The sequence below is a fragment of the Lissotriton vulgaris genome, chromosome 11 (assembly GCF_964263255.1).
Source record: "Lissotriton vulgaris chromosome 11, aLisVul1.2, whole genome shotgun sequence".
NCBI classification, from domain to species: domain Eukaryota; kingdom Metazoa; phylum Chordata; class Amphibia; order Caudata; family Salamandridae; genus Lissotriton; species Lissotriton vulgaris.
Genome location: NC_141699.1, coordinates 1040372738 through 1040391369, shown reverse-complemented (window position 1 = coordinate 1040391369; position 18632 = coordinate 1040372738). Strand labels below are relative to the sequence as shown.

Below are 18632 nucleotides of genomic sequence, written 5' to 3'. Positions count from 1 at the left end.
CATGGAAAACTTGTGGAATATATCAGACGTAGCTATGTTAAGCCTGAATTAATCCCCATATTACCCCCTTGGACCTATATCCTGCATAAAATCACGTGGAAAAGTAATTGCCACTGGTGGCAATTAGCACACGATTTATTGTACGGAGATGCAATGGGCTGATATAGGTGGAAACACAATTTCAATGTTATCAATGATAAGAACTGGAAGGTTTATTTGATTAAACTTTTTATGCCCAGTTTACAAATAACCTGTATGTTCCATTATTTAGGGTGCTGGAAATATCTATTATTTCACGATTGATGTGCTTGCAACAGAGTGCCATCTTGTAAGTCGGAAGAGCTGGAAAGATTGTAACATCAGACCCTTCCATGAAACAGTAAGTATTTTGATATGAAGATCTAAAGCACAAAGCATGGTTTACCTAGGGTGGATTTTAAATACAAATAGGGTCCACAATTTGGGATTCCTTAGACATGTCTGAATAATAAACTTCTTTTGCTGAAGACAGATATGAAGCTGCACATACTGTCAGAAATTTAAAATGTTGCATGACGGAAAAGTCACCCAAAGTACATTGTAAAATTCTTTAAAAAGCATCACTTACCCAACATATTACCGACCTTTTTTGTGCATGCCCCTGATAGGCCCTGATAGGCATCTGGAAATCCCCGGACGGATCTTCAAAGGATCAAAGAGCCAGCCGGCAGGAAACCCTGACGATCAGCCCCGAGGCCTCAGATCCCCGCCTGCGAGGGTCCGGACTTCAAAGGGGAACCGGACTATAACAAGACCGGCTCTAGAACTAGCTGGCAGTTGAATCCTGGAGAAGAGAGCCCTGCAGACCTGGTCGCGGCTCAGCCATTTTGAGAAGAAGATCGATACTGGAACTTTGTAACTTGTGCGAGCCCTGCTGACGACGTCGCAGCTCATCCTTTTGGAAAAGGACATTCGTGGAACATCTTGAGCCCTGCTGACGTGATCGCGGCTCCCCAAGAACTCACAGACACTCCGTTCACTCCGGATCGAGCACTGCTGACTTTGTCGCGGCTAGAGGAGTACTCTGGTCCGGCTGGACCATCGACACTACCTGTACAACCTGGCTCGAAACGAAGTGAGTGGAGCGGCAGTACGGCCCCATCTACCGTTTTCCCCGGCTCGAGGATTGAGAGCTGTGCGCAGGGTACGCTTCGTACTGGTCCCAGTACCGTGACTGTCCCACATCCCTATTCCTCACAACCAAGACTCTTTGCGATCTCTAGATCGCCTTGTAAATACGTACTCGTTACCTCATATCTACTGTTTGATAAAGAACCTTGTATACTGAACTCGACGGTGTGGTGTCCGTTTATAAGTGTGGTGGAAGCTCAGTGTGTACGATCCTAGATACGAAGTCCTCCCCTGCGAGTGCCTCCCGCCAGTGCTCGGCAGCGTTCCTAGGAGAGGTGGGTCACTGGGTGGTCGGGAGAGCATATCCTGTCCCCCTGGGATCGCCCCTTCTAACATTGGTGGCAAGCGACGGGATCCGAGCCGACATCTATAGATCGTACAGTAAACGACTGACACACTACCTAAACGAAGACCCAAGAACAGTAGGAGAAAAAGAGCAACCATGAGTCCCATTGGAACGAGCGAGAAGCCCACATTCCAACAGGACCGTCTAGAGGAGTACACCCACAAAGATCTAAAACAATTCTGTAAGAACTTTTGCATCGCTACCACTGGTTTAAGCACCAAAGAAGACTTCCAGAAAGCCCTGAAAGCCTGGGTAGAGTCCGGGCCCCTCTTCCCCCATCAGAAGGAGACGGCATTGAAGAGGGGCCGTAGAACGAAACCAGGGCCCGAGAAGAAGAGCGAACCGACTCCCTAACATGGAGTAGCAACACGGAGAGGGGTCTGTCCCCAGAGGAGCTGACGGACCGGGAAAGAAACCGAGTCCACGAGTTAGAACAAGCTAGACTCAAGATCGAAGGAGAACTCAAGTTGGCCGAAAAAAAGTTGGCAGTTGAACAATTGCGAGTACAAGGAGAATTGGAGGAAAAGAAGCTCCAGAGAGAGCATGAAGGAAAGAAACTTCAACTAGAACATGAGCGCAGCCTTAAGGAAATTGAGCTCAAAGCAAGGAGGGACGAGACCAGTCCCCCGGGGAACCGAGAGACCCCTTCCCCGGTGGAGGCCAAAGTCCACATCCCCAAGGATGTAGTGAAGGAGTACTACAAGGGAGACGACATCCAGCAATGGTGCAAAGCCTACGAAATAGCCATGACCTCCCACCGGGTACCCCAGAAGGATTGGGGGGCCGGATTGTGGGGGCGATTCCTGAGTGAGGGGGGAGACACCATGCTGGACCTACCCTCCACCGTACTGAATTCGTACGAACACATGAAAGAAGCCCTGCTAGCCAGATATGGGCTCACTCCTGAGATGTACCGGCAGCGGTTCAGAGACTGCAAAAAGATCCCTGGCACCACATGGGTGGAGTACGTCAATTTCTACAGCCGAGCCTTGTAAGGGTGGATCAAGGGCAGCAAGGTCACCACCTTTGAAGGACTGTTTGACTTAATAGTCTGGGAACACCTGTCCGCCAACTGCTTTGTAGAGCTACGCCAGCATCTCCTAGACCGCAAATTGACAGACCCTCGGAAGCTCGCTGTCGAGGCAGATCGCTGGGTGAACACCCGGATCCCCGGGGGCCCGTGGGAGACTATGGCCGAAATGGGCATTGATCTTCCCGCCAGAGAGGGGGAGGAAGTCAAGGTAGACAACAGGAGTTCCAGTCAGGGCCCCAGCGTAGCCCTCCCAGGAACCAGTCTCAAAACTTTCCGTCTCCCCCCATGTCCAACGCAGGGCCCCCCTCAGGTAGGCAGGGACCCCGATCCAGCATAACTTGCTTCAAGTGCCAACAACCTGTTTATTATGCTAGTGACCCCCAGTGTCCCCTGAACAAGAAACCCGTTGCTGCAGGCCCCCCCACACGCCAGATAGCCACGGTGGCCCTAAAGGAGGAGGATGTAGAGGAGACAGAGGAGTGGGAGCCAGTAGCAATGTCCTTGGTCTCCCTCGGGGATAGAGAAATGGTCCCTGGAGCCCCACTACCCGACAACACCGAGAAATACCGACAGCAGGTGACGGTCAACGGACACCGCATAGGGGCCCTCCGCGACACGGGGGCGAGCATTAACGCGGTATGCTGTCACCTGGTCACCGAAGACCAGATTATACCACACGCCTCCTGCCGGGTTGTCTCCGCCGACAATTCCGTCCGCACCTGCAAAATAGCTCAGGTCCCTTTTGAGTCGGGGGGGGAGGAGACTCCGGTGACTTGCGGGCAGCTGTCCGCACCGACATGCCAGTGGACTGTCTACTGGGCAACGACCTGGAGAGCTCCCCGTGGAAACAGGTGGAGCGGAAGACTAACCTAGAGATGATGTGCCTGCCCGAATGGGCATGCGTGAACAAGCGATCCATGACCGCCAGAATGACCACCCCGGGGGGGTGGAAACGGAGACCACCAGCCATGCCTCCGACGACCGTGAGGGGAGCGAGCGACCGGAGGTTCTCTGACTACCCCAGGAGAAGAAATCGACCCCAACACCGGTCCCCTAGGCCCTACTGTCGGACAGATCCAGGACTTGGGCGACCTACCTGAGTTAGCCCAGTGGCGCCAGGAAGGTGGGCTCTCCCGAGAGGAGTTCGGCCTGGAACAGACCGTTCTGCCTGGAACAGACCTCCTGTCCTTCTCTCGTTGGTCCACGACAGCAGGCCGCCGCCCAGGCCGCCAGTGACCAGTCTGGATCCCATTGGGTTTACTGGGAAAAGGGCCTCTTGTATAGCGAACAGAAGTCCGCCGAGCTAGGGTCAGCCCGGGTGCTGATGGTACCCCTACGTTTCCGTGACTTCCTCCTGAACCTGGCCCATGATGTACCCCTGGCGGGACACCTGGGACAGGATAAGACCTGGCTGGTCACCCATTTTTATTGGCCCCGCATGCGCGCCGATGTGGAGACCCACTACAAGTCCTGCCCCACGTGCCAGGCCAGCGGGAAGAGCGGAGGGAAGTGCAAGGCTCCCCTCCAACCCTTCCCTGCAGTCAGTACCCCCTTAGAACGGGTGGGAATAGACATTGTGGGGCCCCTGGACCCCCAGACCGCCCTGGGCCATAGATTCATCCTAGTCCTGGTGGACCATGCCGCCCCTTCGAGCTTCTCTACGGACACCCCATCTGGGGACTGCTCAGCCTGGTCAAGGAGGGTTGGGAGGCGGCGCCCCGGGACCCTCCCCCCGATGTGTTTCGATACATTCTGACTCTCCGGAATCAGACTCAGAGATTCCGAGAGCTCGCAGAGGCAAACCTCGAGGCGAGCCAAGAAGAAATTAAATGTTGGTATGATCAGAATGCCACTCTGGTCGAGTTCCAAACGGGCCAACAGGTGTGGGTTATGGCCCCGGTGGAACCTTGCGCCCTCCAGGACAAGTCGACCGGGCCCTTCAAAGTGGTGGAACGCAAGAGCCAAGTCACCTGCCTGGTAGATATGCAATCCCCAAGGAACCCTTTGTGGGTCCTTCACGTGAACCGCCTCAAACCCCACTTCGTGCGGTCTGAGTTGGCTTTGCTCCTAGCCACTGACGACGGAGCGGAAGAGGACACAGAGCCTCTACCCGATCTCCTGTGTGCGAAGGAAAAAGATGGCTCCGTAGAAGGAGTGAGTCTCTCCTCCTCCCTCACCCCCGAGCAACACGAGGACTGTCGCCAGTTATTGGGACAATTCTCAGACCTGTTCTCTCTCGTCCCCGGCGTCACCAGTTGGTGCGTCCAAGATGTGGACACCGGGGACAGCCCTCCGGTACAGCACAGAGCCTACCGCGTCCCTGACAGAGTCCGGGCCTGCATCAAGACCGAAGTCTCCAAAATGTTAGCCCTAGGAGTGGTCGAGTCCTCTGACAGCCCCTGGGCCAGCCCCGTGGTTCTGGTTCCGAAGGCGGCCGCCCCCGGCACCGTTCCCGAGCTGAGGTTCTGTGTGTACTACCGCGGGCTCAACGCAGTCACCCGAACTGACGCACACCCTATTCCCCACGCAGATGAGCTCATTGACCGCCTGGGGTCGGCCCACTACCTCAGCACCTTCGACCTCACCTCCGGTTACTTGCAAATCGCACACACGGAGGGGGCAAAGGAGAGATCTGCCTTTTCCACCCCCAAAGGACACTATCACTTCCGGGTGATGCCCTTTGGAATGAAAAATGCCCCGCCACTTCCAGAGGCTGGTTAACCAGGTACTGGCTAGGCTGGAGGGATTCAGCGTCGCATATCTCGACGATATCGCGGTATTCAGCTCCCACTGGACCGAACACCTACAACACCTCTGGGAGGGGTTGATGGCCCTGCGTCAATCGGGCCTTACCATCAAAGCCAGTAAATGTCAGATTGGACAAGGATCGGTGGTCTACCTGGGACACCAGGTCGGGAGCGAACGAGTTGACCCCCTCCAACCCAAGATCGATGAGATCATGGCCTGGGAGGCCCCCACGACCCAGACAGAAGTGAGGGCTTTCCTGGGGCTCACTGGTTACTATCGAAGGTTCATCAAAGGTTATGGCAGCATCGTAGTCCCCCTCACAGAATTAACCTCCAAGAAGCAGCCGTAGAAAGTTAGCTGGACCCCCGCCTGCTAGAAGGCGTTCGAATCATTGAAGACAGCCATGTGCACTGCCCCAGTACTCCAGGCCCCGACTACTCCCGAGAGTTTGTGGTCCAAACGGACACCTCCGAGCATGGCATCAGAGCCGTCTTATCCCAGTTAAATGAGAAGGGCCTAGATCAGCCAGTTGCATTCATTAGCAGGAGGTTACTACCCCGAGAGCAGAGATGGAGCACCATCGAGTGGGAGGCCTTCGCAGTGGTTTGGGCCCTGAAGAAGCTGAGACCCTACCTGTTCGGTACTCACTTCCGGGTCCAAACTGACCATCGGCCCCTCCGGTGGCTAATGCAGATAAGAGGAGAGAACACCAAGCTGCTACGCTGGTCAATTTCCCTCCAGGGGATGGACTTCACCGTAGAACACCGCCCTGGTACTGACCACGCCAACGCGGATGGCCTGTCCAGGTTTTTCCGCTTCAGTGAAGAGAACCCCCAAGGGGATGGGTAGTTCTCCCTGCCCTTCAGCTGGGGGGGGGGACACGTTTTGGACCTGGCCTCGTGGAGTGGTTCCCCCCGATCCTCAGTGCCCTGACAGTTATCCTTGTGCAGCAGAAACCCCTGGTCGTCCGGACCCCTGTCCGCCCCGTTCCCTACAGGACCCTACCAAACGGACGACCATCCCCGCATCCCGCCATCTATCCTCCCGGTACCGGGCGCCCAGAACCCGCATCATCCCAGAGGGCCCCGGTAGCCATCACCCTTCCCGAGATCCCTGACTCCATAACTCCCTGCATGACCCCAGCCCCAGCTAAACGTAGGCGTCAGACGCGCCATGCCTGGCTGGGGGGTGGAAGGTTCCCTCTGAGGGAGACAGGACCCAAAGGGTTTCGATTACATCTCCGGCCTCCCCTGGGAGACTGGTTTCCCTCACACCTCTGGCCTCCCCCTAGGGAGCAGTTTCGATCACACCTCTGGCCTCCCCGAGAGCTGGCTCCCGGCCCTGATAGGCGTCTGGAAATCCACGGACGGATCTTCAAAGGATCAAAGACCCAGCCGGCAGGAAACCCCGACGATCAGCCCCGAGGCCTCAGATCCCCGCCTGCGAGGGTCCGGACTTCAAAGGGGAACCGGACTATAACAAGACCCGCTCTAGAACTAGCGGGCAGTTGAATCCTGGAGAAGAGAGCCCTGCGGACCTGGTGGCGGCTCAGCCATTTTGAGAAGAAGATTGATACTGGAACTTTGTAACTTGTGCGAGCCCTGCTGACGACGTCGCGGCTCATCCTTTTGGAAAAGGACATTCGTGGAACATCTTAAGCCCTGCTGATGTGATTGCGGCTCCCCAAGAACTCACAGACACTCCGTTCACTCCGAATCGAGCCCTGCTGACTTTGTCGCGGCTCGAGGAGTACTCTGGTCCGGCTGGACCATCAACGCTACCTGTACGACCTGGCTCGAAAAGAAGTGAGTGGAGCAGCAGTACGGCCCCCATCTACCGTATCCCCCGGCTCGAGGACTGAGAGCTGTGCGCAGTGCACGCTTCTTACTGGTCCCAGTACCGTGACTGTCCCGCATCCCTATTCCTCACAACCGAGACTCTTTACGATCTCTAGATCGCCTTGTAAATACGTACTCGTTACCTCATATCTACTGTTTGATAAAGAACCTTGTATACTGAACTCGACGGTGTGGTGTCCGTTTATAAGTGTGGTGGAAGCTCAGTGGGTACGATTCTAGATACGAAGTCCTCCCCTGCGAGGGCCTCCCGCCAGTGCTCGGCAGCGTTCCTAGGAGAGGTGGGTCACGGGGTGGTCGGGAGAGCATATCCTGTCCCCCTGGGATCGCCCCTTCTAACACTGAGTAACACGAGAAGGGGGACCTGTGAAGAGCCGCCGACTGTGGGGGGAGAAGGGGCCGTCTGAGGGGAGGGCTGAGGAGGGAGAGAGCAGCTGCTCCGGAATGAGTGAAGGGGGACCCCAGGTCAGAGAAGCAGAAAGTGTCTGAACGGGGCAGAGAGACGGGGCTGAGAGGGAGGGAGGTATCTGAGGACAGGGCTGAAGGGAGGAGCCACCTGGGACAGACGGAAGGGAGTCCCGGGGCAAGAAGGAGGGGGCTACTGACCAGGACAGGGAGACGGGCTAGAGAAGGGAGGAGAGGGAGAGAGGGCAGGGCTGGAGGGGAGGAGCTGATGGCCGGACAGAGTGAAGGAGCCCCCGGACAGAGAGTTGCAAGTCTGGGATCGAAAGACCTACTGCCCTGGACTGAGTCAAGGGACTCCAGGAGAGCGAGGGCAGCAATCGAGCAGGAGGGGCTCTTGGAGCCAAAGCCAATCTTTAGCTCAGATCCCCATTTTAATATGTTGGCTTATCCACCTCTGGAAAATAAAATGACCGTGGCGGTAACACATAAAAATGTAAATAGTAACGAGAGTGACCAGAGCAGTCGAACAGACCCAAATCAATCCACGTTTTGACGCGCAGTCGTTTTAGGCCAAGGTTACTAAAAGGCATGGCCTTGTACTATGAGCCAGAGTCAGGGAGTGTGATCTGTGGATGTCTATATTAAAAAAACAGGCGCATTATTTAGTCAAAACACTTCTATGGACAATTACTGATTTCCGCTGAGGTGCACGAGGAGTGGACGCCGAACATGAAACGCAACCTTCCAAGCTTCCATCACTCGCAACAGAAAGCGCTACTCCAGAAAGCAAATTCCGCAACTCTTCAGAACAAGATGGTGCTAAACAGGTTAACTCGGGATTAGGGAGGGGCCGGGCTCAAGTGTTGCGAAAGGGCTGATGGGGTTGAAAGTTAACTGTGAAGCGTATTTTACATTGAAAGGTAAACAAAAAACTCTTACCCTCGGAAGCATCTGGTGAGTCAGGGGGCAGGTGATCGGGAGGCATTCCTTTGTAGTCTGGTGGGGGGGGAATGCGAGGCACAAATGGTGTAATGGTTGTGTGCGAGCGGCTTCTTTCCAAGTCGGATGGGGGGGTCGGGGGAGCGAGCGAGTGGGAGGGAACAAGGCATTCCATTGAAGTCTGGTGCGAGGCTGATGGGTTTGACGTGCACGCGCGTCTCACACGACTGGATCACATGCACTGCACGTAAGCCGCGCTTGGTCAAGAGTTTGTTTCGCCTACTATATACTCGCTATTAATCACTGCGGGATATAATAGCAAGACCTAAAAACGTAAACATTGAGAACTAGGTTATAGTGCTGGGTGAGCTATGTTGCAATGCCACAGATCGTCACTAGAAGTCCCTGGATAGTACTAGCCAACGCTGGGTGCACTACCACAGGCCGTTACTAGAGGTCCCTGTAGAGCTGGGCTCTATTGCAGGGTGCACTCTAGTGCACTACCGCAGGCCATAACTAGAGGTCCCAGATAGACAGGATCCAGCTCCGGGAGTCGGCTGGTTAAAAGCCACAAACTGAGACTAGAACAGATGTCTGTTCAGGGGGATAACAGTTATAGGTTCCCATCCATGTCAAAAGTGCATTTTCGGCGAATTGTACCAGCTCACGGTGTATTCATTTACAGGTTACAGAAGCAGCCTATTATTTTAAAGACTGATGAGCACAACAGTCTTCCTTGAGGCAAGGGTTTGAGTATTACATTAAAAAACACAACAACAAAAACGGCAACTCTCCTTGCTGACACGTCCAAAATTAGACAGAAGGATGACAGGCACTCGGAAATCAAGGAGAGGTAGGGGTTAACTTTAGACGCCACACGGTGTTCAAGAATTGCTCCATTAACCCAACAAGCTTGGATATGCTCCAGAAAAGGAAAAATGCATCTTTCGGAACCCATGTTAAACAGTATGAACTGCAAGACATTCCTAGATGTACATAGGCAGATGTTGCCCTGAAAACCAAAACCGGAACAGTTTTCATAAGACTCCGTGTCAAAAGAAATGTACATAAAGCTTTAATTTATAAGATACAAATCATATGTTCACAATACAAAGAGAGGAAACTCCATTTTGCAATGAAATATACAGCAGGGGGAGGGGGCATGGGCGATTTCCTTTCGGGAGCGTGCAACCATGTGACACTGCGCGATCCCGAAAGGAAATCGCCAAGATGTGCACGCGTTGCATTGCAAGCAATGCAACACGTGCACTTCTTTGCTTAAAAAAGCTCTGCCATGGCATTAGGTCCCCTCCTATGCAACGCATGCGCGTTGTGTAGGACGAGACCTAAAAAGAGATAGAAATCAGATGAGATGCACTACTGGAAACTCCAGTAAAAGAAAAGACAGATCTGACATTGGTATGCATTACCACATACCATATTTCCTCAGATAGTGTTAAGAAGATCATCAAAAGCAATTTGCGTATCCTCAACACAGGTCCCAGATATTGTGATTTCCCCCTCTTTTCCAACAAAAGAGAAAACAAATCTGAGAGATACACTGGTGCATACCTAAACCTAAAGCAAAATCAACTAACACCATCCACAATGCCCTTGGTCTCCCAGGAGTAGTATGTCACCACCCTTGTGGCCAGTGTAGTGTTTGCCATCTGACCCCTACCCACTAAAGAAATAGATTTAGGTCAACGTTCCCCTGGCAATTGAGAAACAAGTGATATACCTCATAATCTGAACATGCAATCTTAAATACGTAGGCATGGCTACAAGATAAAGGAGCACCAGGATATGTGAGCACCGGAGCAAAAGCAGGTGCAGACGCAACACTGCAAAAATGGAGAAACACTACATATTGACAGGACACTGTTAAAGCTCTCAGGTGGATCTTCCTAGAACAAGTCGATGCAGGAACAAGAACCCTAGAGAATATCCTTCAGGAGTAGGAACAGCGTTGGATTTACAAACTATCCATGCACAAAAAAATGGACTAAACAATCATATCCCCCAGTGGAATATACCGTAATGGACAAAATACCCCATGCATAACCAGTAAGAAGTTTTGAGAAATCAGCATAAACCACTTTCCTTTTGCGTCTTTTTAACCACCTTGTTTGTTAGTACTTACTGCACCAGCCTCACAATGAGGGTTCACTTTTTTTTGTATTGTTGAGCACTTTTTCAATGCACTCCAGTGTGCTTTTCAAGAATTTCCTTTCTGTGGGTTCCCTATATATACAATACCCAACAAAACCCCAGTATCTGCATTTAGCCCTTTGTAACCGGGTGGCTGAACTACAGTTCCCTACCTCCATAGACCTTGTGTCTTTTCCTTCACCAATAGGAGAGCCGAATGGCCACCTTATTCCTCACCTACATTACCAATGGAACAAGAACATGAGGCGGGACTACATTTCCTAGCCTCCCGCTTAATTAGGCAACAAAACCAATGCGATTAAACCCGATCAAGTGTCACCCGGCATTTATCTCCGGAATCTTGCAAAAATACAGCCCGGCCAGACACAGCGAGAATCGGAGAAGGAAGGACGTAGTCCCTTGATGAAGTAAATTTGTGATTAAGGGGGGGGGGGGGGCAACCAAAGACCATGTGTACTGGATATATTCTTTTAAATATGCTATCACTTTTATTTCCCCAGAATGCGACTACTGGGATCTCCCATCCGCACTACCTCATGAAGTCCTAGTGAATAGAGGGTATGTAGGTTTTAGGTATTTTTTATTTCTGATATACACCTATGTGTGCATGCTGAACACTATCGACAAATATGATTTGCTTTCATTTGCCTTTCTGGGGTGGGGTGGGTGGGATGGGGTGGGGCGGGGTGTGTGTGTTTGTGCCCATGTGTTTGTGTGTGTGTTTTGTCTGAAGTTTTGGAGGGCAAACACACAACTCTGCATGCCCTATCACACACTACAACCAAGTTGTGCCTGAGCATGACATAATACAATATCAAGACGTCACAATTACCCCCAACAGAAATACAATTAAGCTTTTTTGTTTCAGAGACCATTACAGGAAAAGGTCCAGTTTGGCATGTACATTTGCGGTCCTGAAGAAAGCCTATTGACCCTTGGTGGCACTAGATACAGGCTCAAACATGTCGACCCACTGATTGGTGGTCATTATACCAACTAAACATCTCACTGCATTTATTCTCACCAAAGGACCTTGCTAGTAAACAGGATTTAGGATCCTGAAGGCCAATTTAACATGCACTCGTTATCCCTTAGACAAAGAGCTCCTCTTGCAACCTTCATTGAGGCCACCCACTCACACTAGGTGTAGTGGGTGAGGATCCGATGATGAAGCATGCCACTGGTGAGGATCATACTAATATACCCATGAGATGCCAAAGTTGCACCAATTTACCTGTGTACAGATCCTCCACCATCTTAAGATATATTGAGACCATATAACTGACCTCTTAGACCATAAGAGCTCATTAATTACGAAAGGATTAGCTGGTCTAGAAATAAAGAGAGAATTATATATAACGGGTCTGGTCACTTTTTGAAAATCTGGATTTTGCTGTGAGGATTTATATATTTTTTAATGTTTTGCCTATTGTTTTGTTGCAGGTGTATGTCAGAGTGTTACTGCCTCTATTTAACAGCAGCGTTCCCAGCCCATGTGCACTTGGTAATGTACGCAAACAGAAAGGTGGTTTAAGTGTGCTTGTGTCTTGGAACAGTGACAGGGTCACCCCGATTCCATAGGGTGCAGCGTAATCATCTTCTCAGACACGAATGCCAGGGGTTCGTGGACAGTTCAACTCTCAGCAGGTGGCGGAAGGGAATCGCTCCTCCCGTCTCACAGCCGAAACCACCATTGCTGCCTCGGCTAAGAGCAGGCAATACTGCCGGCTCTGACGAGCAAGCACAACGGCGTGTCAAAAACGACTCCAAATCGGGGCTTGTATTTCTTTGCTTTACCGTTCGCGATCTAGGTTATTCATTTTTTTACATTACCAGTTTTGCTTTTTTTCTCTATTTAAGCCGTTGGCACCTCCTAACACCTCTTTGTCCTGCTGTTATTTGTTCTGTCCAAACTGTTTTTTCCCCGGGCTGGAAATAATTGCTCGTTGTTGCTCTATGAGGTTTCTTTTTCCAAAATGATATTTTCTGCATGTAATCAATAGCATAGGGACTATGCTTTCTAGGTGATATAGTTCTTAGTCAACATAAGCCCTGACTCAGTTCCCACCTGCACGCAAGTCCATCTGAATATTGAACAGGGACCCTACAAGAAGGCATTCTAGGATGAATGCTAACTTAAACTTAACATGCCAGTAGTTTATTACATGCAAAATCAGATTTACTCAAATACAACAATGACTATTATGTCTGCCCTGCACATCTGGACAAGGGCACCTCCTGAGAGGCTGATCACAATAAAAGGCCTCCATATAGCTCAATGCCATTTCATAGCCATAAACATCAAGGGCCTTACTTTCAACGCATTTCCCTATTCACAAAGGATTTTGCTAGAGAGGGTCGGAGAAACCGAGAGATGGTCGGAAACAGCGTGAGGGTCGGAGAAACCGAGGGTGGGCCGGAGAAACCGAGGGTGTGCCGGAGATACCGAGGGAGGGTCGGAGATACCGAGGGTGAGTCTGAGAAACCGAGGGTGTGCCGGAGAAACCGAGGGTGTGCTGGAGATACCGAGGGTGGGTCGGAGATACCGAGGGTGGGTCGGAGATACCGAGGGAGGGTCGGAGATACCGAGGGAGGGTCGGAAAAACCGAGGGTGGGCCGGAGAAACCGAGGGTGGGTCGGAAAAACCGAGGGTAGGCCGGAGAAACCGAGGGAGGGTCGGAAAAACCGAGGGAGGGTCGGAAAAACCGAGGGAGGGTCGGAGATACCGAGGGTGGGCCGGAGATACCGAGGGTGGGTCGGAGATACCGAGGGAGGGTCGGAAAAACCGAGGGTAGGCCGGAGATATAGAGGGTGGGCCGGAGATACCGAGGGTGGGTCGGAGATACCGAGGGAGGGTCGGAAAAACCGAGGGAGGGTCGGAGAAAGCCAGAGAGGGTCGGTGTGTAAACTAATCGGTGCATTTTTTGTTACCCCTCCCACCCCCCTATATAAAATTTCGCCGAAGCAGTGTTGTAGGGAAAGGCAATATGCAAATGTGGGCCACTTTTTTTTGCATGCCCAGGCCGATTTTGAATCCCAATCCAACCCTGCTGGCCAGCCACTGCTTCAGTTATTCAGGCTGCCAATCATCAGCCTCTTGGTAGCCTGGCTGCTGCTGAAATCTTTTCATTGCCATTTTTTTCCTGCACAGGTCGCAGCGGGCAAATGGGTGATGCACCCCCCCCCCCCCCCCCCGTACTCGTTGCTGCTGTACGGTGTTTGGTAGTCAGACTGCCTTCAGGAGGGGAGGAGGGCACAGGACAACCAGAGACTGCTGGCCTCTTCCGGGGGGGGCTGGGGGTGTTTGCGTGCGTCTGATGTTCCAGAGCCATCCTACCACAGCTCTGCAAACTGGGCCAAGGACAGGAAGAAGACCAAATGTAGAATGCGACATAAAGATGTCTTTTGAAGTGTCTGTTTTGCAATGTTTGTTCAAAGACCTCCATTTTGCAGTAGACATGAAACTGTTTTGTGTTACAAACTGCAGCTACAGTTTTTGACTACAGGGATTTAGGACTGTTTGCCTCATGACAAAATATGTGAATTTTGTATTTGTAAGGTGAACTGAAAGACACTCTGGCTGGGGTCGCACAACAGTGTGAAAGGTGAAAACAGGCCTTAAGTTTATTGAAACAAACAAATAAAAAACGTCTTCCTTTCTGATGTCTAAGTATTTTGAAAAGTCGGATCGACTTTCCTGTCCATTCCAGTACTTTATGAGTTAGACCTGAGAGATGCTACACAGGAGTCATCCTCGAGGGACAAACGACTCGGCTGCATCTGCACTTCCCTCGTCAGTAATACCAAAAATTATTTTAAAAACATGAGGTCACACTACTGGCCAGCACCCCCCACCCCTAAACATTGTTCCAGCTCTCCTATTCAGCGCTTGCTCTCATCGCTGCGGGGGGGGGGGGGGGGGGGGGGCAGTCCCAGCTTCACAGGGGGGTTCATGTGTGGGGGTACAAAGGGCTCATCGCTCAACAAACACTTCACGGCAGAACAACTTGTCTGTACAGCCCAGTCCGTATCTTTATAAACGAGAACCTCTTTACTACACTTTAAAACATAATACTACACACAACAAAAATACAGTTCCTCGCAGTGAGGTGCCCTGAGGCCTGGTCAGGTTATAACTTACCACTGGTACATAGCGGTCGCGCTGCTTGCATCTTACAGAATCTGGGGGGGGGGGCGGAAAAACGGACTCCCCTCAGGCCTGCTGACTAGTGACACAGGGGGCTAGCCTACAATTATGTCATGTGGATTGTGGCCGCTTCTGTACCGTCCGTCCGTCCGTGGACCGTGGCAGCTGCTCCTCAACGCATGTCCCTATTCACAAAGGATTTTGCTAGAGAGGGTCGGAGAAACCTAGAGATGGTCGGAAACAGCGTGAGGGTCGGAGAAACCGAGGGTGAGCCGGAGAAACCGAGGGTGGGCCGGAGAAACCGAGGGTGGGTCGGAGATACCGAGGGAGGGTCGGAAAAACCGAGGGTAGGCCGGAGAAACCGAGGGTGTGCCGGAGATACCGAGGGTGTGCCGGAGATACCGAGGGAGGGTCGGAGATACCGAGGGAGGGTCGGAAAAACCGAGGGTAGGCCGGAGAAAGCGAGGGTGTGCCGGAGATACCGAGGGTGGGTCGGAGATACCGAGGGTGTGCCGGAGATACCGAGGGTGGGTCGGAGATACCGAGGGAGGGTCGGAAAAACCGAGGGTAGGCCGGAGAAACCGAGGGTAGGCCGGAGATACCGAGGGAGGGTCGGAGATACCGAGGGAGGGTCGGAGATACCGAGGGAGGGTCGGAAAAGCCGAGGGTAGGCCGGAGAAACCGAGGGTGGGTCGGAGAAACCGAGGGTAGGTCGGAAAAACCGAGGGTGGGTCGGAAAAAGCGAGGGTGGGCCGGCGAAACCGAGGGTGTGCCGGAGATACCGAGGGTGGGTCGGAAAAACCGAGGGTGTGTCGGAGATACCGAGAGAGGGTCGGAAAAACCGAGGGTGGGTCGGAAAAAGCGAGGGTGGGCCGGCGAAACCGAGGGTGTGCCGGAGATACCGAGGGTGGGTCGGAAAAACCGAGGGTGTGTCGGAGATACCGAGAGAGGGTCGGAAAAACCGAGGGTAGGCCGGAGATACCGAGGGAGGGTCGGAAAAACCGAGGGTAGGCCGGAGATACAGAGGGAGGGTCGTAAAAATCGAGGGTAGGCCGGAGATACAGAGGGTGGGTCGGAGATACCGAGGGTGGGCCGGAGAAACCGAGGGAGGGTCGGAAAAACCGAGGGAGGGTCGGAGAAAGCCAGAGAGGGTCGGTGTGTAAACTAATCGGTGCATTTTTTGTTACCCCTCCCACCCCCCTATATAAAATTTCGCCGAAGCAGTGTTGTAGGGACAGGCAATATGCAAATGTGGGCCACTTTTTTTTTGCATGCCCAGGCCGATTTTGAATCCCAATCCAACCCTGCTGGCCAGCCACTGCTTCAGTTATTCAGGCTGCCAATCATCAGCAGAGGACATGCCCTGCATGTCTCTGGCCTCTTGGTAGCCTGGCTGCTGCTGAAATCTTTTCATTGCCATTTTTTTCCTGCACAGGTCGCAGCGGGCAAGTGGGTGATGCACCCCCCCCTACTCGTTGCTGCTGTACGGTGTTTGGTAGTCAGACTGCCTTCAGGAGGGGAGGAGGGCACAGGACAACCAGAGACTGCTGGCCTCTTCGGGGGGGCTGGGGGTGTTTGCGTGCGTCTGATGTTCCAGAGCCCATCCTACCAAAGCTCTGCAAACTGGACCAAGGACAGGAAGAAGACCAAATGTAGAATGCGACATAAAGATGTCTTTTGAAGTGTCTGTTTTGCAATGTTTGTTCAAACACCTACATTTTGCAGTAGACATGAAACTGTTTTGTGTTACAAACTGCAGCTACAGTTTTTGACTACAGAGATTTAGGACTGTTTGCCTCATGACAAAATGTGTGACTTTTGTATTTGTAAGTGAACTGAAAGACACTCTGGCTGGGGTCGCACAACAGTGTGAAAGGTGAAAACAGGCCTTAAGTTTATTGAAACAAACAAATAAAAAACGTCTTCCTTTCTGATGTCTAGTATTTTGAATAGTCGGATCGAAATTAGAAGTGCAACAGTGGCATGTTACTTCTTAAAAACTGAAGAGTATTGGAAAGAAAGCTTTATAGAAGGATCAAACAAATCAATATTTATAAGAGTGTTTTATGTGCTGCACGCCGATTTTCAGTCCGACCGTCACAGGCTGTGACGGTCGGACTGAAAATCGGCCCCCAGCCACAAAACCGGCCTATTTTTTACAAAAACCGCCCCCCACCCCCTCCAGACTACCGGGGGATTGCCCGGTGCCTGGTCTCACCAGTCCGGCCCTGGTTTCAACGCATTTCCCTATTCACAAAGGATTTTGCTAGAGAGGGTCGAAGAAACCGAGGGTGGGTCGGAGAAACCGAGGGTGGGCCGGAGATACCGAGGGTGGGTCGGAGAAACCGAGGGTGGGTCGGAGAAACCGTGGGTGGGCCGGAGAAACCGAGGGAGGGTCGGAAAAACCGAGGGAGGGTCGGAGAAAGCCAGAAGGGTCGGTGAAACCGAGGGTGGGCCGGAGAAACCGAGGGAGGGTCGGGTCGGAAAAACCGAGGGAGGGTCAGAGAAAGCCAGAAGGGTCGGTGAAACCGAGGTTCATCTCGTCTGTAGCAAGTAGCCTTTCGGTCCTGCTACTTGCAGTCACTTTGTGTCTCCCTGTTTTCAAGCACCAGTTGAGCAGCCAAGGAAGTGACATATGTGAAACCTTTGGCTTTGATACAGCTCACATCCGTGTGTTAATGACACACGTATTATGTTTAATGACTGCTCATTGCTACTGTCCCAGTCCTCCAGTCCCAAACACAGCACAAAATGCACTGCTCAAAAATGAGAGAATACAAGCATTGGAAATGCAATAGGTCTCGCATATGTTTGATTTTGTGCTTTTGGCTTTGTAAATGGCAATGTGTTTTACCCATTTGTTATGGAGTGTATGTATGCATATGTAGTGGAATTATGTGGGTTGTATTGGAATTGTTATTTGTGGAGCAGCATGAAACATAAGGAAGGAGGGTGAAGAGAGCAGCATGGCGCCCACGTGAGGAGAAGAGTAGCTTGAGACACAAGGAAGGGAAGTGAGAAGAGGAGCGTGAGGTACAAGGAAAGAAAATCTGGAGAAGAGGAGCGTGAGGTACAAGGAGGAGAGAGAGGAGGAGATGAGGACTGTGAGGCACAAGGAAGGAGAGTGAGGAGGAGAAGAGCAGCATGAGGCCCAAGGACGGAGAGTGAGGAGAAGAGCAGCATGAGGCACAAAGAAGGAGCGTGAGCAGGGCCTGCTTTAGGCGCTTATCCATGGAGGGGGGCGCTGTGACCTCAGGGGGACGCTGTGCTAAGCAATATATTATGATAGAAGAGATGAGGGGCACTTTTGTTGGTGGCAGTGAGAGAATCCAAGGAGGTGTCATGGGACGTGGGGTCGCCAAAGTGATTGTTACACCGAGCACCACCAGCGCTTATGCCGGCCCCGAGAGTGAGGAGAGGAGCAGCGTGAGGCACAAGGAAGGAGTGCGAGGAGAAGAGCAGCGTGAGGAACAAGGAAGGAGTTTGAGGAGAAGAGCAGTGTGAGGCACAAGGGCGGAGACTGAGGAGAAGAGCAGCGTGAGGCACAAGGACAGAGAGTGAGGAGGGGAAGAGCAGAGCGAGGCACAAGGATGGAGAGTGAGGAGAAGAGCAGTGTGAGGCACAAGGGCGGAGACTGAGGAGAAGAGCAGCGTGAGGAACAAGGGCGGAGACTGAGGAGAAGAGCAACATGAGGCACAAGGAAGGAGAGTGAGGAGAAGAGCAGCGTGAGGCACAAGGAAGGAGAGTGAGGAGAAGAGCAGCGTGAGGCACAAGGAAGGAGAGTGAGGAGAAGAGCAGTGTGAGGCACAAGGGCGG

General features: G+C 52.2%; 1 protein-coding gene across 2 annotated transcripts in view; it reads left to right on the top strand.

Moving 5' to 3' along the window:
* The window catches only part of LOC147684032 (fetuin-B-like), a 168754-nt gene that overhangs the window by 2196 nt on the left and 147926 nt on the right, over positions 1-18632 (top strand). The window contains exon 2 of one of the 2 annotated variants that reach the window (XM_086944374.1): positions 272-379. The exons of the other annotated variant lie outside the window; for it this stretch is intronic. Within the exon in view, the coding sequence (XP_086800500.1) occupies positions 272-379 (108 nt within the window). The remainder of the gene's footprint in view (positions 1-271; positions 380-18632) is intronic. 2 annotated transcript variants of the gene reach the window in all.